We start from the raw sequence: 26,543 nt of genomic DNA, 5'->3' as shown, positions 1-26,543 counted from the left end.
GGTTAAAAGGAAAGCTACAGTTCAGTATGGGGACTAAAAAATTGATAAGCAGGAGGAAAAAAAACTTCTCCTTTATGTTAAAATAAAATAGAAATAGTTACAGTGTTTTAAAAACTTCTACTATCTTTATTTCTATCATAATGAATGTTTCAGATAAAATTAAGACTATTAGAAAAGAAGAAGGAAGTGATTTATCACATAAAACTCTGGTATTACTCAGAGACAGAAAGAAAGATCTTGTTCAGGTAAACAGTGTCAAAACAAAGAAAATTAACTTTACTATTGGGAACACATATATTTCTATTTATAATTTGCCTAATTATACTTATCAATTAATAATTTTATTTAAAAATTTTGGGTAATTAAAATATTTTTATCAGAATTAAGTAAAAATACTATTAATAAAGTGGACTAAACTCTTAAGAGTGAATAGAAAAAATTCAGTTTTTATATTACTTAAGAAAATATGCTATTTACAAAAGAAAGGCAAATATATTAAATAAATCCCCCCAAATTTATGACAATATCCACAATAGCTGTGAAACCTACTCTTTTTTTTTTTTTTTCCAAAGCCAGGGTTCTAAACTCAGAGCTTCTATATACAAAGCAAGCACTCTGCCACCAAGCTATATACTCAGCCCCACAAATCTACTAGTTTTTAACTGCATAGTTAGTTACATGTATTGTATAAATTAGAGCGACACTTCAAGTTCCAAACAAGATGTTCTTAAATACTAGGCACATTCACATTTCTTGTTTATTACCTACTCCAGTGAGATGCTCAGTGAGATTCTTTACCTTTGTCTTTATTTGGGCATGTCTTTGCTTTCAAGTCATGATAAAAATCACTTAAAGTTAAGCTAAAGGAAAAATGATACCTGGAAACATTCAGTGGAATCCCAGTATTTTTACAAGACCACGTAGTTAATAAAGTGGTTATGAGTAGTGTCATGTTTTACACATCGCCTGAATTATGCTGCTAATGCAAAACTTTGGGAAAGAATAGTGGGAGTATTAATTCTTTAGGTTCCATGCAATTGTGATTTTTTAAGTATTACTTTGTTGATGCTTTAATCCAAAGAAATTGTATTGTAAATGAGAGACTGTTCATTTTGAAAAGCTCTAAAAACATCAGTAAGTATTAAATAGAAAATAAGGATTAACAGTAATTCTACAACTCAGAGGTAGCTTTCGTTAGCATTTTGATACATATTTTTGTAGTTACTCTTTTTGGTTCTTGTATGCAATTCGTATTTTTTACTTTTCAATGAGGATGCATACACTGAAAACGAAAGCCTCTTAAACTATTTCTCAGATACTTCATATTAACTAATATAGATCTTCATCATTATGAAATTCCATCATAATTTATTTCCCCAGTCCTGTATTAATGTTATTGCTATTATGCACGAACTGTAAGATTTTCCCAAATGCAAAATAGTGCATCTGTTCTGTTATTCTTTTTAGAATTTTAAATGCTGTTTCTAAAATAATATAGTTTTGTTGGCATTTTTCTTTTAGAAGATGTTCTAAACTGGTATATCTCTTTGGTCATACCCTTTTTCAATAGGGGTAACTACTATTTTGGTGATAATTGTTTTGCTTTCCTTTTTAGTTTTACAAGCTGCATGTGCATACTTTAAATTAAAACCTTATACCAGGTTTTAATTTAATATATATGTTTGAACTTTCTTCTTAGTATTATAAGATTCAACTATGTTGTCACGTTACAGTTTCATTTATTTTCGTTGTTGTATTCTTTGTATGAATATCATTTGTTTAACCTTTCTACTGCTAACAGACATTTGGTTTGTTTGCAATCTGGGCTAATAAAAATATGCTGTTATACACATTTCTACATGAGTTCATACTGTATATTTACAACAGACCTATTGTGTACCCATGTTCAGTTTTACTAAATAACATCTATGCATCTTCCATAGTAGTTGGACCCAGTATCAATGTCTACAAGTTCCTATTGATCCATTACCTTGGGAGTATGTTAGAGAGTTTCTATTTCCTTACTTCTCTTGTTTAATTTTCTGAATAATTTCTTTAACTCTCTCTCTCAATTTTATTTTATCAATTATTCTTTAATGGTATCTAATCTGTTGTTAAATATTGCACTAAATTTTTAATTCTCAGTATTTTTTCTTTTCTACAAGTTCTCTTTGGTTGAGGATTTTTCATGTCTAATGATCACTTGGATTTGCCTTCAGAAGTTTTCCCAAGTGTTTTGTATATTTTCTGTTCTTTTAAAAGATTGATTTATTATCTTACATGTATTAATTCTCAATCATATGTCAGTAATTTAAAATGCAAAATATGAAGTAAATCAATATTCTAAAACAATTTCAGTATGTATATACAATTCAGTTTAGATTTTAATTGTAACATCTTTTTATTCATTTGATGATAGCAATTCTTCTTTTATTTTTATTTTTCTTGGTACCAGAGATTGAACTCACAACCCCACACTTGCCAGGTGGGCTCTTATGTCACTGAGCTAAATTCCCAGCCCAACAGCAATTCTTAAATGTTGTCAACATGCTCAATTACTGAAAAAAGAATATTGTCTTTAGATATCTATCAATTTCTGATTTTTTTATATCCATGCATATTTAGGATTAGTGTCTTTTTGATGAATTAGCCCCAGTTTTATAAATGATTCTCTGTATCTCTGGTAAAAGTTTTTATTTTGATATTTATTGAATCTGATATAAATATAGCCATTCTTCCTTTCCTTTGATTACTATCTCTATGGTATACCTTCCACCAGTCTTACTTTTAACTTGTCAATGATTTTATAGTTCCAGTGACTTTTTTTTTCTTTTTTGGTGTTGGTAATTGAAGTCAGGACTTGGTGATTGCCTAGCAGGTGCTATGCCATGTGCTATATCTCCAGCCCTGAAGTGACTCTTGTGTAGATAGCATAGTTATTTAAATTCAATTTGGCAATGCATGCTTTTTAAACTAGGGTGTTGAAATGTTTACATTTAATGTAATTATTGATGTTTGGTTTTAAATCTATCATCTTGCTAGTTTTCTTTCTGTTAGTCACATCTATTCTTGTTTTCTTTTGCCATTTTGGGGGGTTGAATACTTTTTTATGAAACAATGACATGTTTAGCGTTGGCTTCTAAGTTATACTGCATTTAAAAAAAATTCTAGTGGTTGCTTTAGAGTAAGAGTCAGCGGCCATGTATTATTTTTATTTTAAAGTATACCCTGTGGCTTGTTTTTGTAAGTAAAGTTTTGTTGAATTACTATAGTGACTGCTTTTGCACTATAACAGGTTTGAGCAGTTGTGACAAAAACCTTATGGCCCACAAGCCTGAGTTCTAAGTGGAACTTTCTGCTCTACAGTTCTTAAATTTTAATGTAGTCAAATTATCAGCATTTTTTAATGGATAATTTTATTTACTGTCTTCAAGAATCCTTCTACTCCAAGATTCTGATAACAAGGTCCTGTGTTACCTGGCAAATTTTTTATGGCTTTCTTTAACATTTTCTGGTATGTAAACATTTTATAGTTTAGTTCATTAATCAACTAGGAATTAACTTTTATGTTTTTAGTGAGGTAGAGGTTCCTAATATTTTTGCATATGTGCAGTACATTTTATTGATAGTTGTACAGTCTATTAAAGTTATTCACAAATATCATAGGTTTCTCTTTTAGCACATAAGAATACAAGATATTTATTTTCCAAGTTCGAGATAGTAGAAGTCTTTTAAAAGTTTTCCCATGTTGATGGAAAGAATGTAGTCATTCCTTTTCTCTTACTTAGCTTTTCTCTGATTCCTGATGAAGTTCAATATCTTTTAATGTTTAGTGACTAGTTCTGTGTTTTGTGATTTTTTAATCCTTTGCTTGTATTGTGTTGAAGTATTCATATTTAGAGTTTGATCTGTAAATTTTTTTATGTTATATTTTTACAGTTTATAGAGTAACATTGTTTTTGGTAATTTTCAACAGTTTTTTGTGTGTTTGTTTTGTTTTGTTTTGTTTTTGCAGTACAACATTTTAAACCCAGGGTCTCATACTTGGCTAGGCAGGTAGTCTGCCACCAAGATATACTCAAGCCTTTTTCATTTTATTTTGAGGTAGCCTCTAAGTTGATTAGGCTAGCTCTGAACTTGTGCTCTTTCTGCCTCAGCCTCCCAAGTTCTTGAGATTTACAGACATGAACTACTACAACCAGCAAGTTTTTTGTTTTGTTTTGTCTTTTTCATATTTTATCGGTACCAGGGATCGAACTCACGACCGCACACAAGCACACTTGCTTAAGCCGCTGAGCTAAATTCCCAGCCCCAAGTTTTTAGTTTTTATGGACAAATATTGTACATTTTTATGTTTCTCAGTTGCATGTCATATTTAGAAAGGCTTTTGCCACCCCTGGCTTAAAATATATATGGATATGTTATGAATGATTTGTTTTTACTTTTTATATTTAATTTTTTAAGCTTCCCAAATTTGTTTAATATAAAGAATAAGGTAGTATGGAGCTAACCTTTTCTAAATGGATATTCAGCTATCCCCACATATAAATCCAGTACTTTTGAGTGATTTCAAATGACATCCTTGCCACATGCTAAATTCCTATGCACACGTGACAACTTTTATATTCTCTACTCTCTTCCTTTTTTCCCTCTTATAAGCCACTAGTGACATGGATAGTTACCTTTATAGTTTTTTGTATACCTAGTATGAAAATCTTCCATTCAATATTATTATTCCTTATTGTGATGGTCAAATTGTGTGCTATGTATGAAAATGCTTTTTTAATTTTAAATCACCATACAAATGTAAGTAATTTTCTTCAACCTTAATTTTAATTTTCTTGAATGTTTATTTGCTCTGTTACTTATCACTTTGTTAAAATTTTTTTCATAAATATTATAAGCTCTGAGGACAAGGATTTATAGCTATATATTCAGTCAAGCACTGTGCATGGAACATAGTGCTAAATAACATAGTGTTAAATAACCTTCTTAATACAGCTATACCAGTGACTCAATAGGATATAATGATTACCTACTATGTTCTTAGGTACTAACTGAAATAGCACAAAAATGGTAACAAACTATATCCCTTCTGAAATATGCAATATTTTAGAAGATAAATTTTTTGCTCCATAATGAAATTTGGAAGGCAATGAGAGTAATACGACTTTAAGTAATTCTAGATTTCTTTTTGTTTTCTGAGACAGGGTTTCCCAATGTAGTTCAAGCTGGCCTTGAACTTACTGTATAGCCCATGTTGGCATCAAACCCCTGGCAATCTCCTGCCTAAGCCTCCCCCAATGCAGAGATTACAGGCATGAGCCACCAGGCCTGGCTCTCTGAGTGTTTTGTTCTTTGGTGGAGATAACCAGAAATCAAATTCAGGACCTCACACCCTCAGGGACATGTTGCACCACTGAGCTAAATCGCTGGTCCCTGTAAAGTGTTTTTGTATTTTATTTGTTAAGTATTCTTGAATTGTACATCTTCTATTTTTTATTCTTTTAGAAATTTTTTTATTTTAAAGAGGGTAAAATAAAACAGAATAAAGCAGATCAGAAGAAAGTGACACAGATTTCAAAGCAAGACAACAGGAGATCTACGGTGGTTACCATAATATCTCTTGTTTTCTTCTAAATAGTTATCTATTCTTTTAGAAATGTTTATGAATAATTCAGTTTTAGTAATTATAGTCAATAACTTTATGCTCAACTAAATAATGAATCTTTGAAACTTTTCTAAATATGTAGTATATTTTGGCTAATCCATTAAGAGTAACTTACTCAGATTTGTAGTCTATATGTTAATGCCATAATAAAAAAAACTCTGTATTTTTTAACAAGGAGAAATTTATTTGAAAATAATCTGTTTTGTGTAAAAGACCAGTAGATTTGGGATCACTCCTTTCCTACTTTCTGACTTACCCTATTTGTTCTTACATTACCTTATTCATTCTCCCCTTGAATCTGGAACATCTTCCCTGTTGGAAAAATATGATTGATGAGAATATGTACACTTTATGTTTTAAAGCACATTAAAGTGGGGAAAAAGTACAGTTGGAGCTTCTGTGATTCAAAAATCTGAGGTTTAAATCCTCTGAAATTTGAATACTCTAATATTATATGAAACTTTTTGAGTGCTGATAGGACACTCAAAAATTTCCAGATTTTGGAAAATTTCACATTGTAGATTTTTGAATTAGGGATGCTTAACTGAAATATATGTAAATGTTCCAAATTTTGAAAACTCCAAAATACTTAAATTCCTAAACATTTCAGATGAGGGATACTTAGCCTATATTGCTCCACCCAGTTTTGTGTATTGCAGGAGGTATTACTCTACATTATCTTCTCTTGTTTCCTATGGGTCTGTGCTACAAGTCTCTATAATTTATGGTATGCCTTTAACGCAGTTAAGATTTCATTCATTCATTGCCTCAAACTAACACACTCGACTTTTTTTTTTTTTGAGGGTTCATCATTCTTTAGTTCAGATTTTAAGCTGTGAAATTATCCTTGTTACAGAATGAATAAATTTTTTATGGTAAAGGAACTTAAAAAACATCTTGTCGAGTTTCTGTGTTTGCATTCTCCTTTATTACAATCTATCCTTTACAGTTACATTTGCAGTATTCTTTTTTTTCTTGTACCAAGAATTGAACCAGGACCTTGTGATTATTAGGCAAGCACTGTGTCACAGAGCTATATCCTTGGTCCTACAAATTGTGTTGTTTTTTTCTCTGCTCAAAAGCTTTTTCCAGTTACTACTTAAAGCCCACATTCTTAAAATATAGAGAACCTTTCATACTCCAAGTTCAAACCAAAGATTACAATGTATGGCTATCTCTAGAAGACCTGTTTACATAATCATGATTTAACTGGAGATTTCAGGGTTTAATTATGTGATAATAGGTTCAGTAATAAGTTTTGCTTTGTTGTTTCTTTTGGGGGGATGAGTAGCAAGTATTCTCTTACTATTAATATTTGAACAGCTGGTATTGCTATTTTTTGTTCATTTTGCATTGAATAGATCTTTTTTAAAAAATATGTTTGTTTTCCTTAAATGACTTTGCTAATGCCAGTTGGGAAATAAATTGTAGCAGCCAAACTAAAACTGAACCCATATGAGCAGCAGGTTGCAAAATATTTTGGCAACCTTTGCAACATGATTTTTCAAATATTAATTTGACTCCATTTTCTAAATTTTTAAGAAATTGACTTACAGGGGAAAAATATACATCAACAATTGATAGTTAAGTTAATGGATCTTTTATTTATGCACAGATCATAGAAAGTTAGTGTTAATGTTCTAACACTATTGTCTGCCACTATGGAAAATACCATCAAAATGAGAAATTTCATAAAAGAAGATATATATAAAATAATAAATAATTTTTAATGCTCCATGATTACACTAGTATTTTCCAGAGAAGAGTTTTAGAGAAATACTTCAAGAACATACTTTTAGCAAAAGATTTTTGAAGACAAAATTTGCTACAACCTGAATTACTCTGGCAGATTTATGCTGCACACACAGAAGTCCTTTACTAGGTATATGTGAATGTGTAAGGGCTCTGTGTTCTTATTTACTGTTGCTTAGTTCAATGTCTGCCAAATGGGCTGGAGAATTTTCTTTTCACATAAAGTAGTGTTTCATGAAATTCATTTTGGAAATTGTTACTTTAAATCTCTTTAGCAAAATTCAGGAGGATTCTGAAATGTAATACAAGATTATAATATATACATAAGAAAACAAATTTTCTTTTTATTATTTCCTTAATATTCTGAACTTTATTTGCTATATGTGAACATCAGCATCAGTTAAGAGAAAAGCTACTCCCAACAAAAGCCAGAATGCAAACAATCACATTGAAAATTCTAAGTTGCCAGCATTGTTGGAAGATTCAGATGATTATTTTCACAATCAAAAAAGGTAATTAGCATAGATGTTGATTCTATATGTCATAAGCTAAATTATAAAAAAAGGGATGTGGCATCCAGAGAACTGTTATAAGAAGTTTTTAATTAAAGATACAACTGAATTAGTAATGTTTTTAAATGAAAATTATTCTGATTCTCATCTTTATTGTAATATACTAACATTTTTATCCAATATAATAGGGATAATTTATTATTAATTTTATTTTTGTTGTGATATTTTTCTCATTAGGGAAACCTAATAACAGAAGAATTTCTTTGCATTTGTTAGAACTAAGTCTTATTGCCTCACATAGGTAAATTCTTGGTTATAGGTAAACTAATAAATATGTTTGAGTTTCACATTGCTATCATTTCATTCAAAATTACAGTGTTTAGACAACAACATTTCTTATAATTTTTGCAAGTAAGACCAGGATTTTATAAACACTTATCCACAGAAGAGGTTTCTTAGATTTCTAGTTATTTTGCTTTGTTATAGATGTTGGATTATGGTTTATATTTAGCTACAATATAATGAAATATGATTGCATTACTTGTGACAAATGTAGCTAATTGTGACAAATGTAGCAATTATTGTAGTTGCTCATTAAAGAGTTTGAAATAAAATATGACAATGGCCTCAAGCTAAATTCTTTTTCTATTTTTTAAGAGATGGGGTCTCCCTCTGTTGTCCAGTCTGTCCCTAAATTCCTGGACTCTAGTAATTCTCCCATCTCAGCCCATTGAGTAGCTTCCAACCTGTGTGGATTTTAGAATAAATTTAAATATTTTCAGTTTTATAACTACATTTATAGATCATCAAGTAAAATATGCAAAATATTCCATATGACCATGAAAGTTTATATTCATGGTATCATATTTTAATATGAGTTTAAATCTGTTATTCTTTTAAGTCAATTTCTTTGGAAAAATGAAGATCAAACCATTAACAGGAGACAGGACAATCAGGTATGATTTTTAAATTTTTGTTTAAATGTGGCATTACAGCCTAATATATACAGAAATTTAAATTAAACTGCAGATTAAGATATCTGAGCATTCTGGTTATAACACCTAAAGAAATACATTTTTCTAATATCAATATTGTCAATGATTGTCCCAATTTTTGTTTATACTTTTATGAATAAATAAACAGTATGGCTGAATGAGAGGAAAAAGTGATGCCCAAAACGGTTTTTGGATTATTTTATACATTAGTCTTTACTTAACAGGCAGCTTCAGTAGTTAATTTGTAATTGAAGATTGTACTTTTCACCTTAGATATGTTACCCAAAAAAATTGGGGGGGAGGGGTACCAGGGATTGAACTCATAACCTCATGCTTGCCAGGCAGGCACTATGTCACTGAGCTAAGTCTCTGGCTATGTTACCAAATTTTAACTGCAGTAGTTCAAAAGAGTTAACACTATCCATTTCACCGGTTTATTCTCAAGAAATGATGAAGAGACTGGGGGAATTTTGCGAGTATTTGCACGATAAATTTAGCACCTTTGTAAGATGCTAACATTACTAGTTTTAGTGATAGCTAACAATGAGTACCAACTAATATTCATTATTTTAAGTATCTTACCCATACCAATTCATTTAATTGCCACAAAATACACTATAATGTACATTATGGTCAACATTCCCTTTTTACACATGAGAAAACTGAGGCTCAAATAGATTCAATTACTTGCCCACCTCATAATTTAGGTAGTAAGTAATGGAACTGGGAGTCAGCCTTAAGCCATCTAGACTGGATCTATATAGTACAGGCTCTTAACTCCTATAACAACAATCTCAATAATAAGGATGATATAGTAATAGTCAATTATATAGCATTTATTGGACCAATTACTACTATAGGTACTTTATGTAGGTCAGTCTTTCACTTCAGCATTTCTGAGGAGACATTATTATCTTCCTTTTCAGATTAGGAAACTAAACCATTAACTTTTCCACAATTTCTGTATTTCATACTCATTTGACAAAACATCAACACAAGCTAACAGAAAACAAACCTCAGATGAATTTTTAATTCTGCCATCAAGTGCAAATCACACTTTTCTGGTTCTGTCCTTCTAGATAACTCTGTTATGCATTCTCCTCAAACTATCAATATCTTGTTTCTCTTGCCAGCTCAGTGATAATTTTTCTTTTTGAAACATGAAGAGAACTAACACCCTTAAAGCTTTTTCAGTCATCTCCTGGATGAATTAAAACCTATGTAGGAAAAGCTCCAGGTCATAATATTTCCTTAGTTTTTGCACATTTAAAACTTTCTCTAGTACAGAAAAGGGCAAATTAAGCCCTTCAGTCTGCACAATAACGTCTGTGGGCTCAGAATTGTTGGTGCTGCTGTTGTTATTGTTTTTGCAGTTGTAAAGAATTTGAAAAAAAAAACAATATGTATCTTTGATCATATGTGACCCACAAATTTACTGCTCTTTGGTTTTTTAAATAAATTTGCTAATTCCTGCTCTAGAGTCCTGATACTTGAAAGACTTGACTAAAAATCCTTGTCTTGTTTCCCTTGAGTGTATTTAAAATGTTGCCCTATTGTGGTGAAGTATTATTCCATTATTCTTCTTTTCTTTGTAAACTTATTTTGTGTATTTTTCCTTGGAAGGTCAGAGAATTCCTTTAATGTGCATATTTTTTCCAGACAGAATCTTGATTAAGAACTTACATAGTTTTTCTAGATATAAAGCAGACTTTGTTTTCAATGTAAAATTAGGACTTCTTTTATTTCAAGAATATTTTTTATAATCTTTAATTTTATGTATTATTCTTGTTCTATTTTTCTTTTTTTAGCAGTTACAGTATTAGATCTTCTTTACATTGTATATCACTTTCTGATTGATTTTATCACCTTCTTTATATTTTATTTTCTTCATTCTTTTTATTATTCTATTGTTTATTATGCTTACTATATTTTTTGGTCATACCTGTTTCTCTGTTGAACACTTACTAACTTGTATTAATTTCTGAGATATTTTTTCTTGAATTTTCCCAATGTCCATTTCATGTCCTCCTATTGTTTTTCAACTTTATTCTGAGTTTTTCTTTTAATTTTCATTTATTTTGCAGTGTTATCTGTAAACACCTGGTATTATGGCTTATATGTAGATGTCCCTTCAAAGCCTTATGAGGCCATAAGTGGAGCTTTTTGGAGGTGGCTGGATCTAGAGTGATACTAGGATTAAGGATGTGATGCTGGGATTGATTCATGTTGTGATGCTAAGATTAAGGGTATCCCACCCTGGGTAGAATATAAAGGATAGAAAATGATGTTGCAACTTGGCGCTTTCTGCTGATTAGTTTGCTACTTTACTACCTTCTGCCAGCCATGAGCTGTTTTTCCTCTGTGATACCCCTCTGTCATGCTATCCAGTAGGAAACCAGTCTGCTAGGAATGCCTAACTGGAGGGAACAAATGGCAGTTAAAGACAAGACACAGAGATAATTTTGAGAGAGTGGGCCAGGGAGCTCTGGCCTGTAGTGGATAAAGTGCCCTGAGCATCTGGCTCACCTTGGTTTTATTTACTTAGATCCAGGAGCAAGTAATTAGGATAGCAGAAGAGTCATCTACCTCCCGCTATCTCTAGTATATGCCCATGTAAACAACCAGATCTCAACTGTGTTGTCTCTTCCCTGGAACTTGCAATGTGACAGCACATCTGCATGTTGCCAAAAGAGCACAACTTGAGGTTTCTCTTCTGTGTGCTTGCAGAGAAAGTCAGTTAGGTCTCGAACCTCATTATCTGGTCTCCTCGAGCCAGTCAGCCATGCACTGAAACCCAAAATAAACCTTTCCTCCTTTAACTTTGGGTGCTGTGTATTTTGTCTCACCAATGAGAAAAAAATAACTAAGAGACTTGGTTAGCTGTACTTAACCTCTGTTAGGAATATTATATTTTTCTCTGTTTTTGGTTTATTTTAGCTCAATTCCAAATTTTCCTTCATAAATTTTACATACTAAAATTTATAATACTTTGCAGTAAGAACAGAGTACAAGGTTATCAACAGTGGTTACCATAATGTCTCTTGTTTCCTTAAAAAGAATTGTTCTTACATCATGTACTATGTCTATCCTTGGTTTTGACTGACAGCTTTGTTTTGCCATATTTGACTTTATTCTCTCCCCCCCAAAAAAGTAATAAGAACTAAGGAGTAATAAAACCCAAAATGTGTAAATTTTGTTGTAAAAAAGAGAGGGGAAAAAAGTGCTCTAAAGGATACAACTGCAAGTGTGTTTAGGGGTGTTAAATAGCTGACCATATTAATGTTTTTGGTTGGATCATTGAACACAACTGTTTGCAGTCTCACTGTTTGAATGTCCACTTTGTATGCTTTGATACTGTGACTTGAGCAACTATCTCTAAGATGATAATATGTAATCTATTAACTGGTGATTTCTTACTTTTTTTTTTTTTTTTTTTTTTGTAGTTCTGTATTACTTGTACCCTTACACCACATTGTTTTGTTTTGTTTTTTCTTTTTCCTTTTAAATAAAATAAAATAAAAAAATAAAATAAAATACTTTGCAGGTTTTGTCTATGTTTATTTGTGCTTGAGTTTTCATTAACAATAGGCATTCCTAGGAAGGAACAGGGAATGGTGCCCTGTCTTGTTTCTTAAATTGGGAGCACCCTCTTCTGTTGTTAGAATGAAATGCAGTTCTTCCTTTCCTTTCTTTTGTAAATAAATGAAACCTTTGAGGAAACAGGTCTGGTTTTTGTTTTCTGTTTTTTTCTACTAAATTCAGTGCTACTGTTATCTTGACTATGTTCTTCTTTTCTCTTATCAAATTTACCAATATGAAGAGACACTCTTCCCTCCCAGTGCATTTTCCTTGCACTCAAAAACTGTACCTTCCGATGATAGATGATCGCCAACTCTGGCACCCTATATTTTTCAAGCCCTCTCCTTTATATCCCTTATAGAAAGGGCTGTGATCTAATAGATCTCTTTGTTCTCAATACTTTGCCACTCCAGTGGCACCCTCTTCTTCCACACTAAAACATGGTTGATACTTCCTATATTATCTATGTGTAGTGCTCTCTGATGCATACAGCACATTTGAGGCCCTGCCCAGATGTGAGCTCCTGACCTCATTAAACGTTGGATCCTTATTTTCCTATTTACATGTAAATTGAAGGATTCTATGTCCCATTTAGGCTCTAGGAATAAGATGTGTGATTTTATTTAGTTGGAAGGATGTGCAGAGAGATTTTAATATATGTGGTTTCTGTTATTCCATGAGAATTTTATTGCAAACTTAATAAAATAAGTAAACTAGAAAAATAATAAAATAGAAGTTAGAACTCAATAAAGTTAAAAGTAGAAATAGAAAAAAATTAGAATCCCAGGCAAAATCCAAAGCAATTCAAGGTCTATAAGGTAGTAAGTAGTTGGAGAAACATCAACATGGTAAGCATTGAGATAGTTTTTCAAAAAATAGTAGAAGCATGAAAATTAGAAAAGATGAAAGCATAGAAGATAAAACATATAAGATTAAAATGTAAAACTGCTAAAATTTTGAAAATGTGATAGAATCATCAATTTTCTAAGTAAATATAAATTATCAGAATTAAATCAATATGAAAATAGCCATCCTAGGGAAATTTAAAAATTATCGTATGAAGTAACTTAGTCCAGAAATCTTGGAAAGAAATCATGTTTGGAAAGAAAAAAAATGGTTTCAATTTTTTTTGTTCATTTGATGTGTCTGTGTATAATACTCAAACAATAATGCAGTGAAGAGATTGGAGCATGAGGGAGAATCTGTAATTCTATAAACCAAAACTGATAGTTCATCACTATGTAAGAGAAAAAGTAGGCATTGCTGGTGTGCATTATCAAATACCGACAAATGAACAAAGAATGTGTAGTCTAATGGATCTTACTGATTTTCATGCTTGTTTATAGACAGGTGAAAAGGCGCGTGTCCTTCTACCAGATCTTATTGATTTCCCTTCACTTCCCTGTCCACAACAACCTGTTCTTTCTTCAGGAGTAACAGATATCTCTTTATTACAAATTGAAAGTAAGTATTGTGACATTGTAAGTATAGATGATTCTGGGAGGTAAGATTAGATATATCAATGGGGAATTATCATCAATAGACACATTTTCAATTTGAGAAGATCAAAGATTTCTGGAGACAAATGTTGGTGATCATTGCATAATAACATGTATTAATGTCACTGAGCTGTATACTTCAAAACGACCAAAATAATAAAATTTGTTATGTATACGTGGCTATAAAAATATGAGTGTTATGTTGATCACTGCATATATTTACTCACTAATCAATTTTTGAGTCAAGAAGTATTTTTAATATAATACAAGTAGATATTAATAAAGAAAATATAAAAACACTTCTATGAGAAAGTAAAAATTTCACAACAAAACAAGAGAATAACAATGGTTGATACACCATGTATCATGATCTTACACATTTCTCATGTAAAATGTAAGTACAACTTTCTCATGTAAAATGTAAGTACAGTTTATCTTGAGCCCAAGATAAACTTACCAAAAGAAATAAAAAATGTAAGCATAATGACTTGAGCTTTATCTAGTAGCTTTACCTCATAAATGTAAATGCAAAGGAACACTCTTATAAATCTAGTTGTAGACTTCCAAATAATTCCTCCACATTCTCCATAATGGTTAAGTGCAGCAAGAAAAACAAGTCTCAGGCAAAATTTATCTTGCTGTTTTGGACATTTAACTTTATATTCCGTCTTTTAGAATGTGAACCATCATTTAGCTTTTCAATACTGATGAGAATGTGTTATAATCTCTTCAGGAGAAAATATTATTGAACAAATGAAACAAGTAAAAGAAGAAAGAAGATATCTGGAAAAAATGAGAGACGAGCTAATAAAAAAAGTTGAAAAACTATTTGAACAAAAGAAATCAAAGCGATATCATGGTAAAGTTTATTACACTGATTCGGTCACTAAAGAAAACTGGAATTTTATGGAATTGAAACATTTAAAATAAAGCTATAATTAATGTTTGCTGACTTACTGTAATAGTTTAAGTGATACATGGAGTAAATTCACTATAGAAACCTCAAAATCATTATTCAACTCTTTTATACAGTAAATTCCTCACATAGAGCTTTATAAATTAAAACTTACATATTTTTATAACTGAACTTCATTCATTTACTAGATAAGTACTTATCAAATGCCCACTTAATCTTTTTTTTTTTTTTTTGTCTTTTTCCTTTTTATTGGTACCTTTTTATTGGTACCGGGGATCGACCTCACGACTGCCCGCTTGCAAGGCAGGTGCTTATGCTGCTGAGCTAAATCCCCAGCACCATTGCCCACTTAATCTAATCACTGTTTTAGGGGCTGAGGAGACATTAAAAGGAAGACCTAGCTTTGTCCCTGCCATTTGTAGATCTTTTGGTCTAGTGGAGAAATGATAGTCAAGTTAAGCATTAGTGATAACTCCTACTGAATGCTATTGTAAAGAAATTACAAAATTCTGTGAATATGAATACAAAGAAAAATCATCTATATTAGATCAGTTAAGAGAGCTTTGCAGAGTTTTGTATATGCAAGGATGAGAAATGTCCTTCTTATCTCCAGGCCTTTGGCGTGCTTTTCTCTCTGCCATGTACTACTTTTGTTTTTTTTTTTTGTTTGTTTTGTTTTGTTTTGTTTTGTTTTGTTTTGACTAAGATTGGACCTCTGTACTGACCTAGCCCTTTTTAATTTTAATTTTGAGACAGGTGCTCCCTAAGTTCCTAAACTGCTAGCCTAGAACTTACTGTCCTCCTACCTCACCCAGTCAAAGTACTGGGATTGTATTCAGGGCCGTGTGCTTCATTTTCTTTATCTCCATTTCTTTCTCCATTCTTCCCTCTTGTAGAAAATAGTCATTTTGTGATTTGCTTAGATACCACTTTAACAAACATCTTTGAGTTCCAAGATTTCTCTAGGTGGTTACTTTTGAGGTATGTTTATCTGTCTGCCTTGCTAAGGTGAATGAATGAGGGAAATTACTCATTTTCTTGCAGGAGAATTAGAAACCGTGTTATTAGGATTCATAAAAATTGAAAGGGTACAAAAAGTATAGGATAATAGCTTTAGAGATGTTAAAATTATTTGTATGTCCTGCAATTTGGCCTATGTTTAAACATTATAAGGATAAAAAGCCTTGAGATATCATAATAAACTAATCTGGTTTTAAGCTTCCTAATTTACAACAAAATTGTTATTTCAGTACTTGAATTGATGGCTGTAGACAATGTCAGGAGAAATTTTACACGATTCTGCCTCATGATGTTAAATTGTTATCTGGAGGAGATAGCAGTGGCTCAGCCTTGTGGTAATGTTAAAAGTGCAGTTTAATCAGACAAATTTAAACAATGGACTAGAAATCATGGGACTTGAATTCTAACACCAGATCAGTCTTTTACTTACGCAAGTTATTTTTCATCCTTGTGTCTCTCTTTTTGTATATAAAATGGGGATGGTCAGTCACTTTCTACTTTAAAAGGAGTGTTTCAAAATAAAAACGGTGTATTGAGCTTGATGTATGCCTGGCATTGTTTTTGTTTTGTTTTTTTTTTTAATTTTTTTTTTTTCTCAGTACCAGGGATCGAACTCATGCACTTGCAAAACAGGCACTTATGCCGCTGAGCTAAATCCCTAGCCAGCATTAAGCACTGAAGATATAGCAGTGACAAGACAGACATGGGCCTGCTATTAAAGTGCCTGCTTCCTTATAGAAGGAAACAGACAATAAACAAAGAAGTAAACAATATAAGCTCCTGATCAGAGTTGGGAGACCAGTTTTTAAGAAAATAGTAAAATGTGATGCTGCAGGGGAGAGATACTTTAGTTAGGACTCTCATTTCCAAAGAGACATCATTATCATTAATATCTGGTTACTAAGGAATCTGATATGTAAAAAAAAAATAATTGGGAGAAATTGATCTGAACAGAAGGAACACTAAACATCAAGAATGATCTTGTGGTTTCAAGGCCCTGAAATAAGGCCAGTGTGACTGGAGCATGATTAACATAGAGGAGTGCAGAGGGAGAGAAAACCAGAAAGGTCAGCAAGGAGCTGAGTGAAGGAGTTTGTATTTTATTCTAAGTAAAATGGGAAGCCACTGTATAATTTTAAAACTTGGGATTTACATAATTTAAAATATATTTTGAATTATAGAAGGCTTACAACAAAAAAATGAACCCAGTATATTTTTGGGCTGGGCTGTAGCACAGAGGTAGAGCACTTGCCACACATATGTGAGGCCATAGGCTCATGTACCAGCACTAAAAAAAATTTTGTTTTACAAAGATAGATTGAATGCTGCAGAGAATAGCCTGAAAAGGGCAAAAATTTAAAAGAAAGGGACCAGGTGGTAAGACTGTAGTTTTTTGGTAAAAGACGATAAAGTATGGGCTTGACAACTAACACTGAAAAATGTGGGATATACTACATGCAGGAATTGATTTGACTATAGTACTACCAGCAGAAATTGCTAAGATTGGATAACAGCGCCTGCGTAAAATAAATCTTGAGCTACCCAGATAGCTCTATAACTGTCATCAACATCACATTATAATATATAATTTTAGAATCTGAACTTTTTATATTCATGATAATCTAAGAAAAACAAACATAAGAACGTTCTTGTATACTGGTATGCAAACTGTGTTTCTGTTAAATTGTATTTAGAATCTCCTTGGTGTCAAAGTGACATCCTCAACTGGCAACATTTAACTTCTAATTTTCCTCAACAAAGATCCTCAAGTTTTAGAAACTCTGGCTTACAGAATTTTAGGGAAATATTCAGAAAAATCTTGATAAATAATCTGAATTAACTGACTTCACAAAACATAAGTTGTTATAGAGACTAAATTTTTTTAAAAAATCGTTTTATGGTTTTAATTATATAAATAATGATTTCAAATAAAATTATGAAAAAATGTAACCAAAATAAGTATCTCCACTTTTTTTTTTTTTTTTTGTATTTTTCCTTTTTATCGGTACCAGGAATCGAACTCACGACTGCCTGCTTGCAAGGCAGACGCTTATGCTGCTGAGCTAAATCCCCAGCCCCAAGTATCTCCACTTTTGTATACATAATCTTTCTTCATGAAGAGTTTGAAACAATTTTGTATGTTTAAAGGAGAACTTGGTTGTGGTTTCTGGATATATTTTACTATATCTAGGAAATTTCATTTATTATTTCCTTTTATTATCCAACAAAAATGACTCCATCACCTGCGATGAATGTAAAGATGGAAAGAGAAAAGGAGAAAAATGGTTTAAATTGACATTACCTTAGGATTATCTCCAAACCGACAGGTTCAGTCCTTTAACTATACTCAACCTAGGTTTTGGTTATTTTGGAGGGGGTTTATTTGTTTGCATTTTTTTTTTTTTTTTGTAGCCTGTGATGGTTGGAAGAAAAAATACTTTGAAACAAAGAAAATCACAACATCATTGGAGGAGATTTTAACAAAACTTCGAGAAGATTTGGAACTTTACTATAAAAAATTGCTCATGCAACTTGAAGCCAGGGAGATCAAGATGAAACCAAAGAATTTGGCAAACATTTCAGACTCCAAGGTCCTACTAAACGCGTTTCCCTTCTACTAAAAAATTTCTGTTAAAATTACATGCTTAATAATTATTAGTATTATCGGGTTCAGGATGCTTTGGGCTACAGGCAACAAAACACTGACTTAGATTTGCTCAGACAATAACAAAATTCCTTACCCCATGTAATGGGAGGAGTACTGCTGAGATACTGTCACAGATTAGTGATGTCTTTAAGAGCCTTGGTTTTTTCCATATTTCTTATTATTTTTACTGTTGGCTTCGTTGTAGGGCTGTGTTTCTCATAGTAGCACTAGAGAGCTACTACCACATAGTACCAAGAAGGGCTGTGTATCTCCAAAACAAGAGAAAAACCTCTCTTCTATTCATGGAATATATAAACTTTTCCCTTTAGCTGTCTATGAGGTCAACCAGACCTGACACGGGACCACTAATAATTACCAAGGAATACTATGCATTGACTTAGACTAGAATTTTAAACTTTATAGGGCAAAAGAAGTATGCAGTAGACAGTCTCCTCTCCTACCAGTGTGTTAGGATGGGGCCACTCTATGACTGACTGTATGACAAAGAGATAAATACTTGATAAAGTAAGGTAGGGAGTTAACAATGTCCACTACAGTGCTATTTTGTTTTGTTTTGCTTTTTTGAAGTTAGGGATTATAAGACCCACAGAATTTAAAGTATTGTAATTCTAAAGAAATTATGAAATTTCTATCAATTTTTTCTTGAATCTTAGATCAGTTTTTTTCATTAATCCCACCATGTAATAAACAAGGCAAAAACAATTTCAGTGTGATTCTTATTAGGTTGATCCTATGATCCAAAAAATTTAAAAATATATTAATTCTGATTGTGTAAAAGTTTAAAAGTTTTCTGTTTGGATTAAATTAAATGTAACACCCAAAATAAGCTCAAATAATTGTTCATATTAGTTGATTTTGTTCAGTAGCACACAAGGTCTTCTCAGGCAGGTGCTTAAGCCGCTGCGCTAAATCCCCAGCCAATTTTTGTACCAAAAATCAAACTCAGGACCTTGCACTTGCCAGGCAGGTGCTGTACTGCGAGCTGTATCCATGGCCATGATCTGTATACTCCACCTGAGCTATCTCCCCAGCCTAATTAAAAGCATGACTGATACTTTATAATACTATTTATCAAGTTCAACATAACAATTTTTGCACAAAGACAGTTTAAAATTCTTAATAATTTCTTAGGGGCCAGGGATTTAGTTCAGCAGCATAGCACCTCCCTGGCATGCTCAAGGTCATGACTTCAATCCCCAGTACTCCCCCAAAATTTTCTTGGGCTAGGGATATAGGTAGAATGCTTGCCTAATATCCATAAGCCCTAGGTTCAATCCCCAGTATTACCAAAAAAAAAAAAAAAAAAAAAAAAAAAAAGCAAAAACTGAACTTCTTTAGTAAGTTCATTATACCTCATAAATTTTTCTGGAAAAAAGTAACCCAAAAAATCCTTATTTTAATATATAAAATACTTTATTAAGAATTATTTTTAAATTGTTGAGTCAACTAATAAAGCATTATGTCATTTCCTAAACTTTTGATAATATATTAAACCTAGTCTATTCAATTCATAATATATGGTAATAGTTACTGGTTTTTATGGTACTAGTTTAATGTTAACTTTTGCATGCACCTATTTTAAAAAATAGTAATAAATGGGTAATGATAAAGAAAGTAGTCCTTAAATTCAAATTAGTAAAAAGTAATGATTTGTAACTATATCAGCTTTATTGCTGCTGGACAAAATACATGATACCCACAACTTAAAGAAGGAAAACTTTATACTGATTTGTGGTTTCAGAGAATTCAGTCCATGGCAAACTGGCTTCAAAGGAAAAATTTCATAGTCAAAAGGTCATATAAAGAAAGGCTATTCAAACCACAGCAGATAAGGAGTGGGGTGGGGGAAGAGTCAGAGAAAATGATACACCCTCCAAAATACCCACAGTAATTTACCTCCTCTAATAGGGCACCACTTCTGAACAGGAACATTCAGCTATGAATCCATTAGTGGATTAATCCCCCAGTAATTGCCATGATCCAGTTGCCTTCCAAAATCCACACCTCTGAACACGAGAGACTTTGGAGGGTCATTTTACACCTAAACTATAATAATACCAAAGCAATGAGTTTATTTATAGAATAGGCTATTTCATATTTTGTTTTAATATATATCACTTTATGATTTATGTTTGCAAAGAAATGCCTTCCATGAACATGAATGTCTTACTAAATAAATGTCTTTCTATATTTCACATAGAATTATCTTATAATCCAAATCACTGAAGTACAGCATGCAATTGACCAACTGAAGAGAAAACTGGATACTGATAAAATGAAACTCATACTAGAAGTTAAGGTAATTTCTATTTCTCCTAATTAGATTATAAATTCATATTGAAATAAAACATTTTAGTATTCTGATTTGGTTGTTGATAGTATAAGGATAGTCAGGATTGACAAAATTATTACTTTTACAATAAAGTAATGAAAATAATGCAAGAAGAGTAACTAAATTCTGTGCAAAGATGCATGTTATTAACAAGCCAATGGGAAATTTAAAACATTTTTTAAAACTAAAAGGACCTTGTGAAGCAGTATAGTTTTAGTATTTTTAATTTTCCAGAATAAGACATTTTTAATCAGTGTTAAAAACCTAAGTTCTCCTCTGAAGTGCCATTTACGGTTTTTTTCCTCTCCTGGGTAATTTCTGATTATTTTCATATATATTTTTTCATTTTAATATGAATCAAGATTTATCTACCAGTTGCTAAGTTTTACTCAGGATAGAGATCTCTTTAACTTTGTTTCTACCATAGCAGCTTTTGTATAGTAGACCTTTAACAAAGGCTTCTGGCCATACTTAACTTATTTGATAAAATACATTTGTAAGACAGTTCAAACAAGTATTTTCTTTGCATATTGATGAAGGGATCTATCTTATAGAAAGATAAACATGTTTATAAAACAATTTATGGCATATAATTTTGCTTTAGTGATCCACAGGGAATTAAGGGTGAAAAAAAACTCAGAAGACAAAAGCAGTTTAAAAAATGACAATGCAGTATACCTTTAGAAGGGTATGATGAAGCTCCTTTTTGAAAAGTAATTTTCTTTATAGATGAGAAAACAAGCAGTTTCAGATTTACGAACACTGAAAACTGAACTAGCACAGAAGAAAATTGGTCCATCTTTTCAATCTCTATTGGGTACGTCAATTTTACTTGTCAAAAATTTTAAGTATTTATTTGAATAATTCTCCTTGTTAATGTTTTATATAAACTATAAGGTTTACCTGTCTTTTAATGTGGGTATTAGGTTTTTTAGAGAAAATAATTAGACATAGCATTAAATAGTGGCTATTACCTATTATGGTATAGTACTATATTTTAGAATTACTTTCTAGTGTTAATAAACTTAAAGTTTAAGAGGCAATATGACTGTGAAGTCTATGTACAGCTAGATGTGATGGCACATGCCTATAATCCCAGAACAAGGCCTTGGCAGGAAGATTGCTATGAGTTCAAGGCCAGTCTGAGTGACATAATGAGTTCTTGGCCAGCCTGAACTACCTAGTGAGACCCTGTCTCCAAAAAAAAGCAAAAAAGGTTAATATCACTCTGAACAAAGAATACTACTATTGCTGGGTTTCACTTTACGACACTCCAGGATCAGCACTAGGTATTTTAGCGTCTCTTTTTCTTCAGAGTATCCGTTCATTTCATCATGTGTCATATGATCAGTTCTCATAAACTGTTTATAGATTCTACACATGCATGAGTCTTAACATGTATTTCTATCCTTTCTATATTAGAGGGAGAAACAAAACAAAGCAAGGCAAAACAAAATATATTCTTATAAACACATGAAATGAAATAAACATATAAGACCATTGTACAACTCATTCTACCATAGTTCCTGTGTTGTCTCTTGTTATCTCCAATAGAATTGGTTATATCATCAGACATAGTATAATTGAATATGTCAGTCCATACCAGTATTAATAAAACACAACTTTGTATATAGTATAGAACTTCAAAAACTGGCAGTTATCAGACCAGAATGTGTATCGTTGAGTCTTGTCATCTTCAATGTAGTTGCCTATACTCTCAAGACTTGATACTATCAATCATATCAGTTTTGAATATAATGTTCTCTGCCTCACTTCTGTTATGCTCTTTTTTGCCATCAGTTGTCTGCTTATTTTCTTCATTCTCTTTTCTGCTCCATTCATTGAGACCTCTCTGCCACTGTTTCTGGAGGCCTAGTACTTTTCTCTCTCTCTAGAATGCCCTGCAGTATTCTCTGTAGAGTTGGATTGGTGGTTGCAAATTTTCCAAGTTCCTCTTTGTCTTGGAAGCATCTTGTTTCTCCATTAATTTCTAGAGACAGTTTAGCAGGGTATATCAATCTGGGATGGAGGTTATTTTCTTTCAGGGCTTGGAATATTTCGCTCCAGGCTCTTCTCAACACAAACTTGATGGTTTGTGTTGAGAAGTCTGCCGTTATTCTGATGGGCCTTCCTCTGCAGGTTATCTGTTTCTTGTCTCTAACAGCTTTTAATATTCTGTTCTTATATTGAATTTCTGGGATCTTAATTATTATATGCCTGGGTGTAGCTCTGTTTTGGTTGTAGGTGGCTGGATCCAGTTCTGTATGCCTCATATATCAGAATATCATTTCCTTTTCCTATGTTTAGGAAGTTTTCTGTGAATAACCTTTGTAGTTCCTTTGTTAGTATCCTAGCTTCTTCATTTACATTCTTTATATACGTTATAGATCCTTTTGTCATCTTCTAGCCTTTGTATTGTTATTGCTTATTTCCTTGTTATTTTAAAAAAGTTTTCCCTCTCACACTCCCACATTGCAAAATTGTCCTCCAGTTTGGATAATCTATCCTTAGTTTCTTTCAAGCTGATTTGTTTTTTTTTATTTTTTTAAATTTTATTTAAGGAGAAAAGAAAAAAAAAGCAGGGAAAGGGTACAAGTTATACAGATTTACAGAAAAAAATTGAACAGTAGGAAATCACTAGTTAATGGATTACACATTGTCATCTTAGAAATAAGTGTTCAAGTCACAAAATTAAAGCTTGTAAAGTGGACATTCCATCAATGATACTGCAAACAGTTCTGTTCATTGATCCAATAAAACTCTGTGATATCATTTTCTATCTTATACACTTAAATATACATGCAGTTATATAGTTTGGAGCACTTTCTTTTCCTCTCTTTTGTACCATGACTATTACACATTTTGGGTTTCATTGCTCCCACGGTTCTTATTACTTTTTTGGAAGAGAGTAAAACCAAATGTGACATAACAGAACAGAATCGGTCAAGTCAAAAGGGTGGACATAATAGATAATGTAAAAACATAATACAAGGTGATCAACAATGGTTACCATAATGGCTCCCGCTATCTCTAATAGAATTGTCTATATTGTTAGTTATAATACAATTGAACAAAACAGTAAAGAATAAAACCGACAAAACCAAAACATTGGAGACATTGTAGGTCTTCAAAAGTAGATAAAAGTCAACAAGAATGGGCGTCATAATGAATCTCATTATCTTTACAGCTGATGCCTAAACTTTCGAACCTGATACTATCCAGCAAAACAGAATAGGGGAACATCAGTTAAAAACCAGATGGTGAGAGTAATACAGGGCTTTAAATCAAGGTAATGAAAAGTCAAAGTGGGTTACTATAATATATCCTGCTATCTTTTTTCCTTTAATTAAAAGGATAAAGATAAAAAAGTAAATAATGGAGTGGAGATTGAGATAAAAGAGGACATAACAATGAAACAGCACAGATCAAAACATAACCATTTAAGCAGAATAGTGTTTCACCACCAGATAATCCTAACCTAAAAGTAGTTACCATATTGTCTCTTTCTTTGAAATCCTTGAGTACAACTTCGTATACTGTAGCATTAAGTATATCAAAACAATGTAAAACCATTCAAGAGAATGACAGCATTACAGAGTATTTAGAATCGACTAACAGAAAATGAACAATGGTTTCTGTATAATCTCCTTGTCTTTAAAAGGTTTTTGCTTATGCTATCGTACATAATAAAATCCAATAAGATACAGCCTATTTAGACCATTGGAGACAGAAGGACAAAAGCTAGATGAGACTTCAAAACAAGATGATACTAAATCAGTATTACCTATTAAGATGTCATTTTCTCCAAAATAGCTGTTCCTATCATCCAATCTTCTCTGCCTCATTTCTGTTGAGCTCTTTTTCTGTCAGTAGCTGTCAGTTTGTCTTCTTCATTTTGTTCTCTGCTCCATTCGTTGTGGCCTCTCTGCCATTATTTCTGGATTCTTTGTATTTTTCTTTTTTTAGAATATCCTGCAATACTCTCTGTAGAGTTGAATTGGTGGTTGCATATTCCCCCAGTTCCTCTTTATCCTGGAAGCACCTTGTTTTTCCATCAATTTCCAGGGACAGTTGTGCAGGATATCTCAATCTTGGCTGGAGATTATTATCTTTCAAAGCTTGAATTATTTCCCCCCACGCTCTTCGTGATTTGATGGTTTGTGCAGAGAAATCTGCTGTAATTCTGATGGGTGTTCCCTTGTAAGTGGTCTGTTTCTTGTCTCTTACAGCTTTTAATATTCTGTTCTTGTATTGAATTTCTGGAATTATTATTATTATATGCCTGGGTGTTGCTCTGTTTGGGTTGTAGGTAGCTGGGGTCCTGTATGCCTCATACATCTGAGTATCTTTACCTTTTGCTAAATTAGGAAAATTCTCCTGGATTATTTCTGTGAGTAGCTTTTGTAGTTCACTTGTTTGTGTCCCTACTTCTTCTTTTATGTTCTTAATCCTTAAGTTATGGATCCTCTTATCATCTTCTTGTCTTTGTATTATTGTTGTTTGTTTCTTTGTTATTTTTAAGAAGTTTTTCATTTCATTCTCCCATATTACAAGTCTGCCCTCCAGTTCAGATAGTCTGTCCTTAGTTTCTTTCAAGCTGTTATGCCAGTCTTCTATAGACTTCTTAGTATCTTGGTAGTCCCTTTGAACCTGCTTCACGTATTCTATGCTTTCTCTGTTTTCTCCATCAAACAATTCTCCCCTTTTTTTCTGTTCTTCCATTCCACCACCTGTTTTTTCTTGGGTGGTACTTAGCATTTCTCTAACTATTCTGCATACTTCTAGCTTCAGGTCGTTGATAACTTCATTCCTGAATTGGTCTATGAGGCTCTCTATATGGTGCCTTATGTGTATTGGTGCGGTGTCTGCTATAGCCTGTTTCTCAGAATTGGGGGCCGAGGAGCCTTTCTTGTTGCTGCCTCTTCCCATGCTGCCTCTTCTTCTCTGTTCCTTATATATGCAAGCTTATATAAGAGGCCCAGCTTCTCTCCCAGTCAGCCACAGCCTGATGGAATTGCGCCAGTTAGGTGTTCCCGCTCACTGCCGCGCACCAGGGAGTTATGGACCAGGCAGCCTACGCGTCTCCCCTCCCGGCCACCGTCAGGCTCTGGGATCTGGGTTGGGCCAGCCTACCAGGTCTGCCGGCAGTGTCACGCAGGCCAGGCACTTTTCACCAATCCCGCCTGAGCGGGGGATGTGTGGCTGGAGTCGCCACCGCGCCCTGCTCCCGCAGGACTGCTCAGGCCCAGAAAGTCCTCTGCTGGAGTCAAACTGTGGTGGAGTGTCAGTTTCTCTCACTCACCTCACCACAAGTCAGTGCACGCCTCCCTGCCGTTCGCAGATTGCCGTTCTCAGAGCTTCTGCGCGTCTCTCTCCTTGCCGAGCCACTGTAGAGGCAGCCAGCCGCCGCGCAGCGGGAAACCCAAATCGTGGCTTACAATGGCGCGGGGTCCAGCCTCCACACCGAGGCTTTTCTGTTCATGTTTTAGCACCAGGACTGCATTCCAAGTTGGTTTCTCTCAGCCCAGTTCGTTCCTGAGTCAGCAGAGCATATCTCCACCTGCTTATGTCTCTTTAGTCCGCACCATTTCTGGCTTCT

The 26,543-nt window shown here is 32.9% G+C and overlaps 1 protein-coding gene across 1 annotated transcript in view; it reads left to right on the top strand.

Moving 5' to 3' along the window:
- Positions 1 to 26,543, top strand: part of Spata1 (spermatogenesis associated 1) — a 44,221-nt gene that overhangs the window by 15,129 nt on the left and 2,549 nt on the right. Inside the window, exons 6-11 of the mRNA XM_063257573.1 lie at positions 7,824 to 7,935; positions 8,837 to 8,891; positions 13,856 to 13,973; positions 14,742 to 14,867; positions 18,357 to 18,535; positions 20,813 to 20,911. Of these exons, the coding sequence (XP_063113643.1) occupies positions 7,824 to 7,935; positions 8,837 to 8,891; positions 13,856 to 13,973; positions 14,742 to 14,867; positions 18,357 to 18,535; positions 20,813 to 20,911 (689 nt within the window). The remainder of the gene's footprint in view (positions 1 to 7,823; positions 7,936 to 8,836; positions 8,892 to 13,855; positions 13,974 to 14,741; positions 14,868 to 18,356; positions 18,536 to 20,812; positions 20,912 to 26,543) is intronic.

Source organism: Cavia porcellus, unplaced genomic scaffold (assembly GCF_034190915.1).
Source record: "Cavia porcellus strain 051 isolate PalLab524CR breed Dunkin Hartley unplaced genomic scaffold, mCavPor4.1 scaffold_1, whole genome shotgun sequence".
NCBI classification, from domain to species: Eukaryota; Metazoa; Chordata; class Mammalia; order Rodentia; family Caviidae; genus Cavia; species Cavia porcellus.
This window is presented reverse-complemented; position numbering and strand designations above follow the sequence as displayed.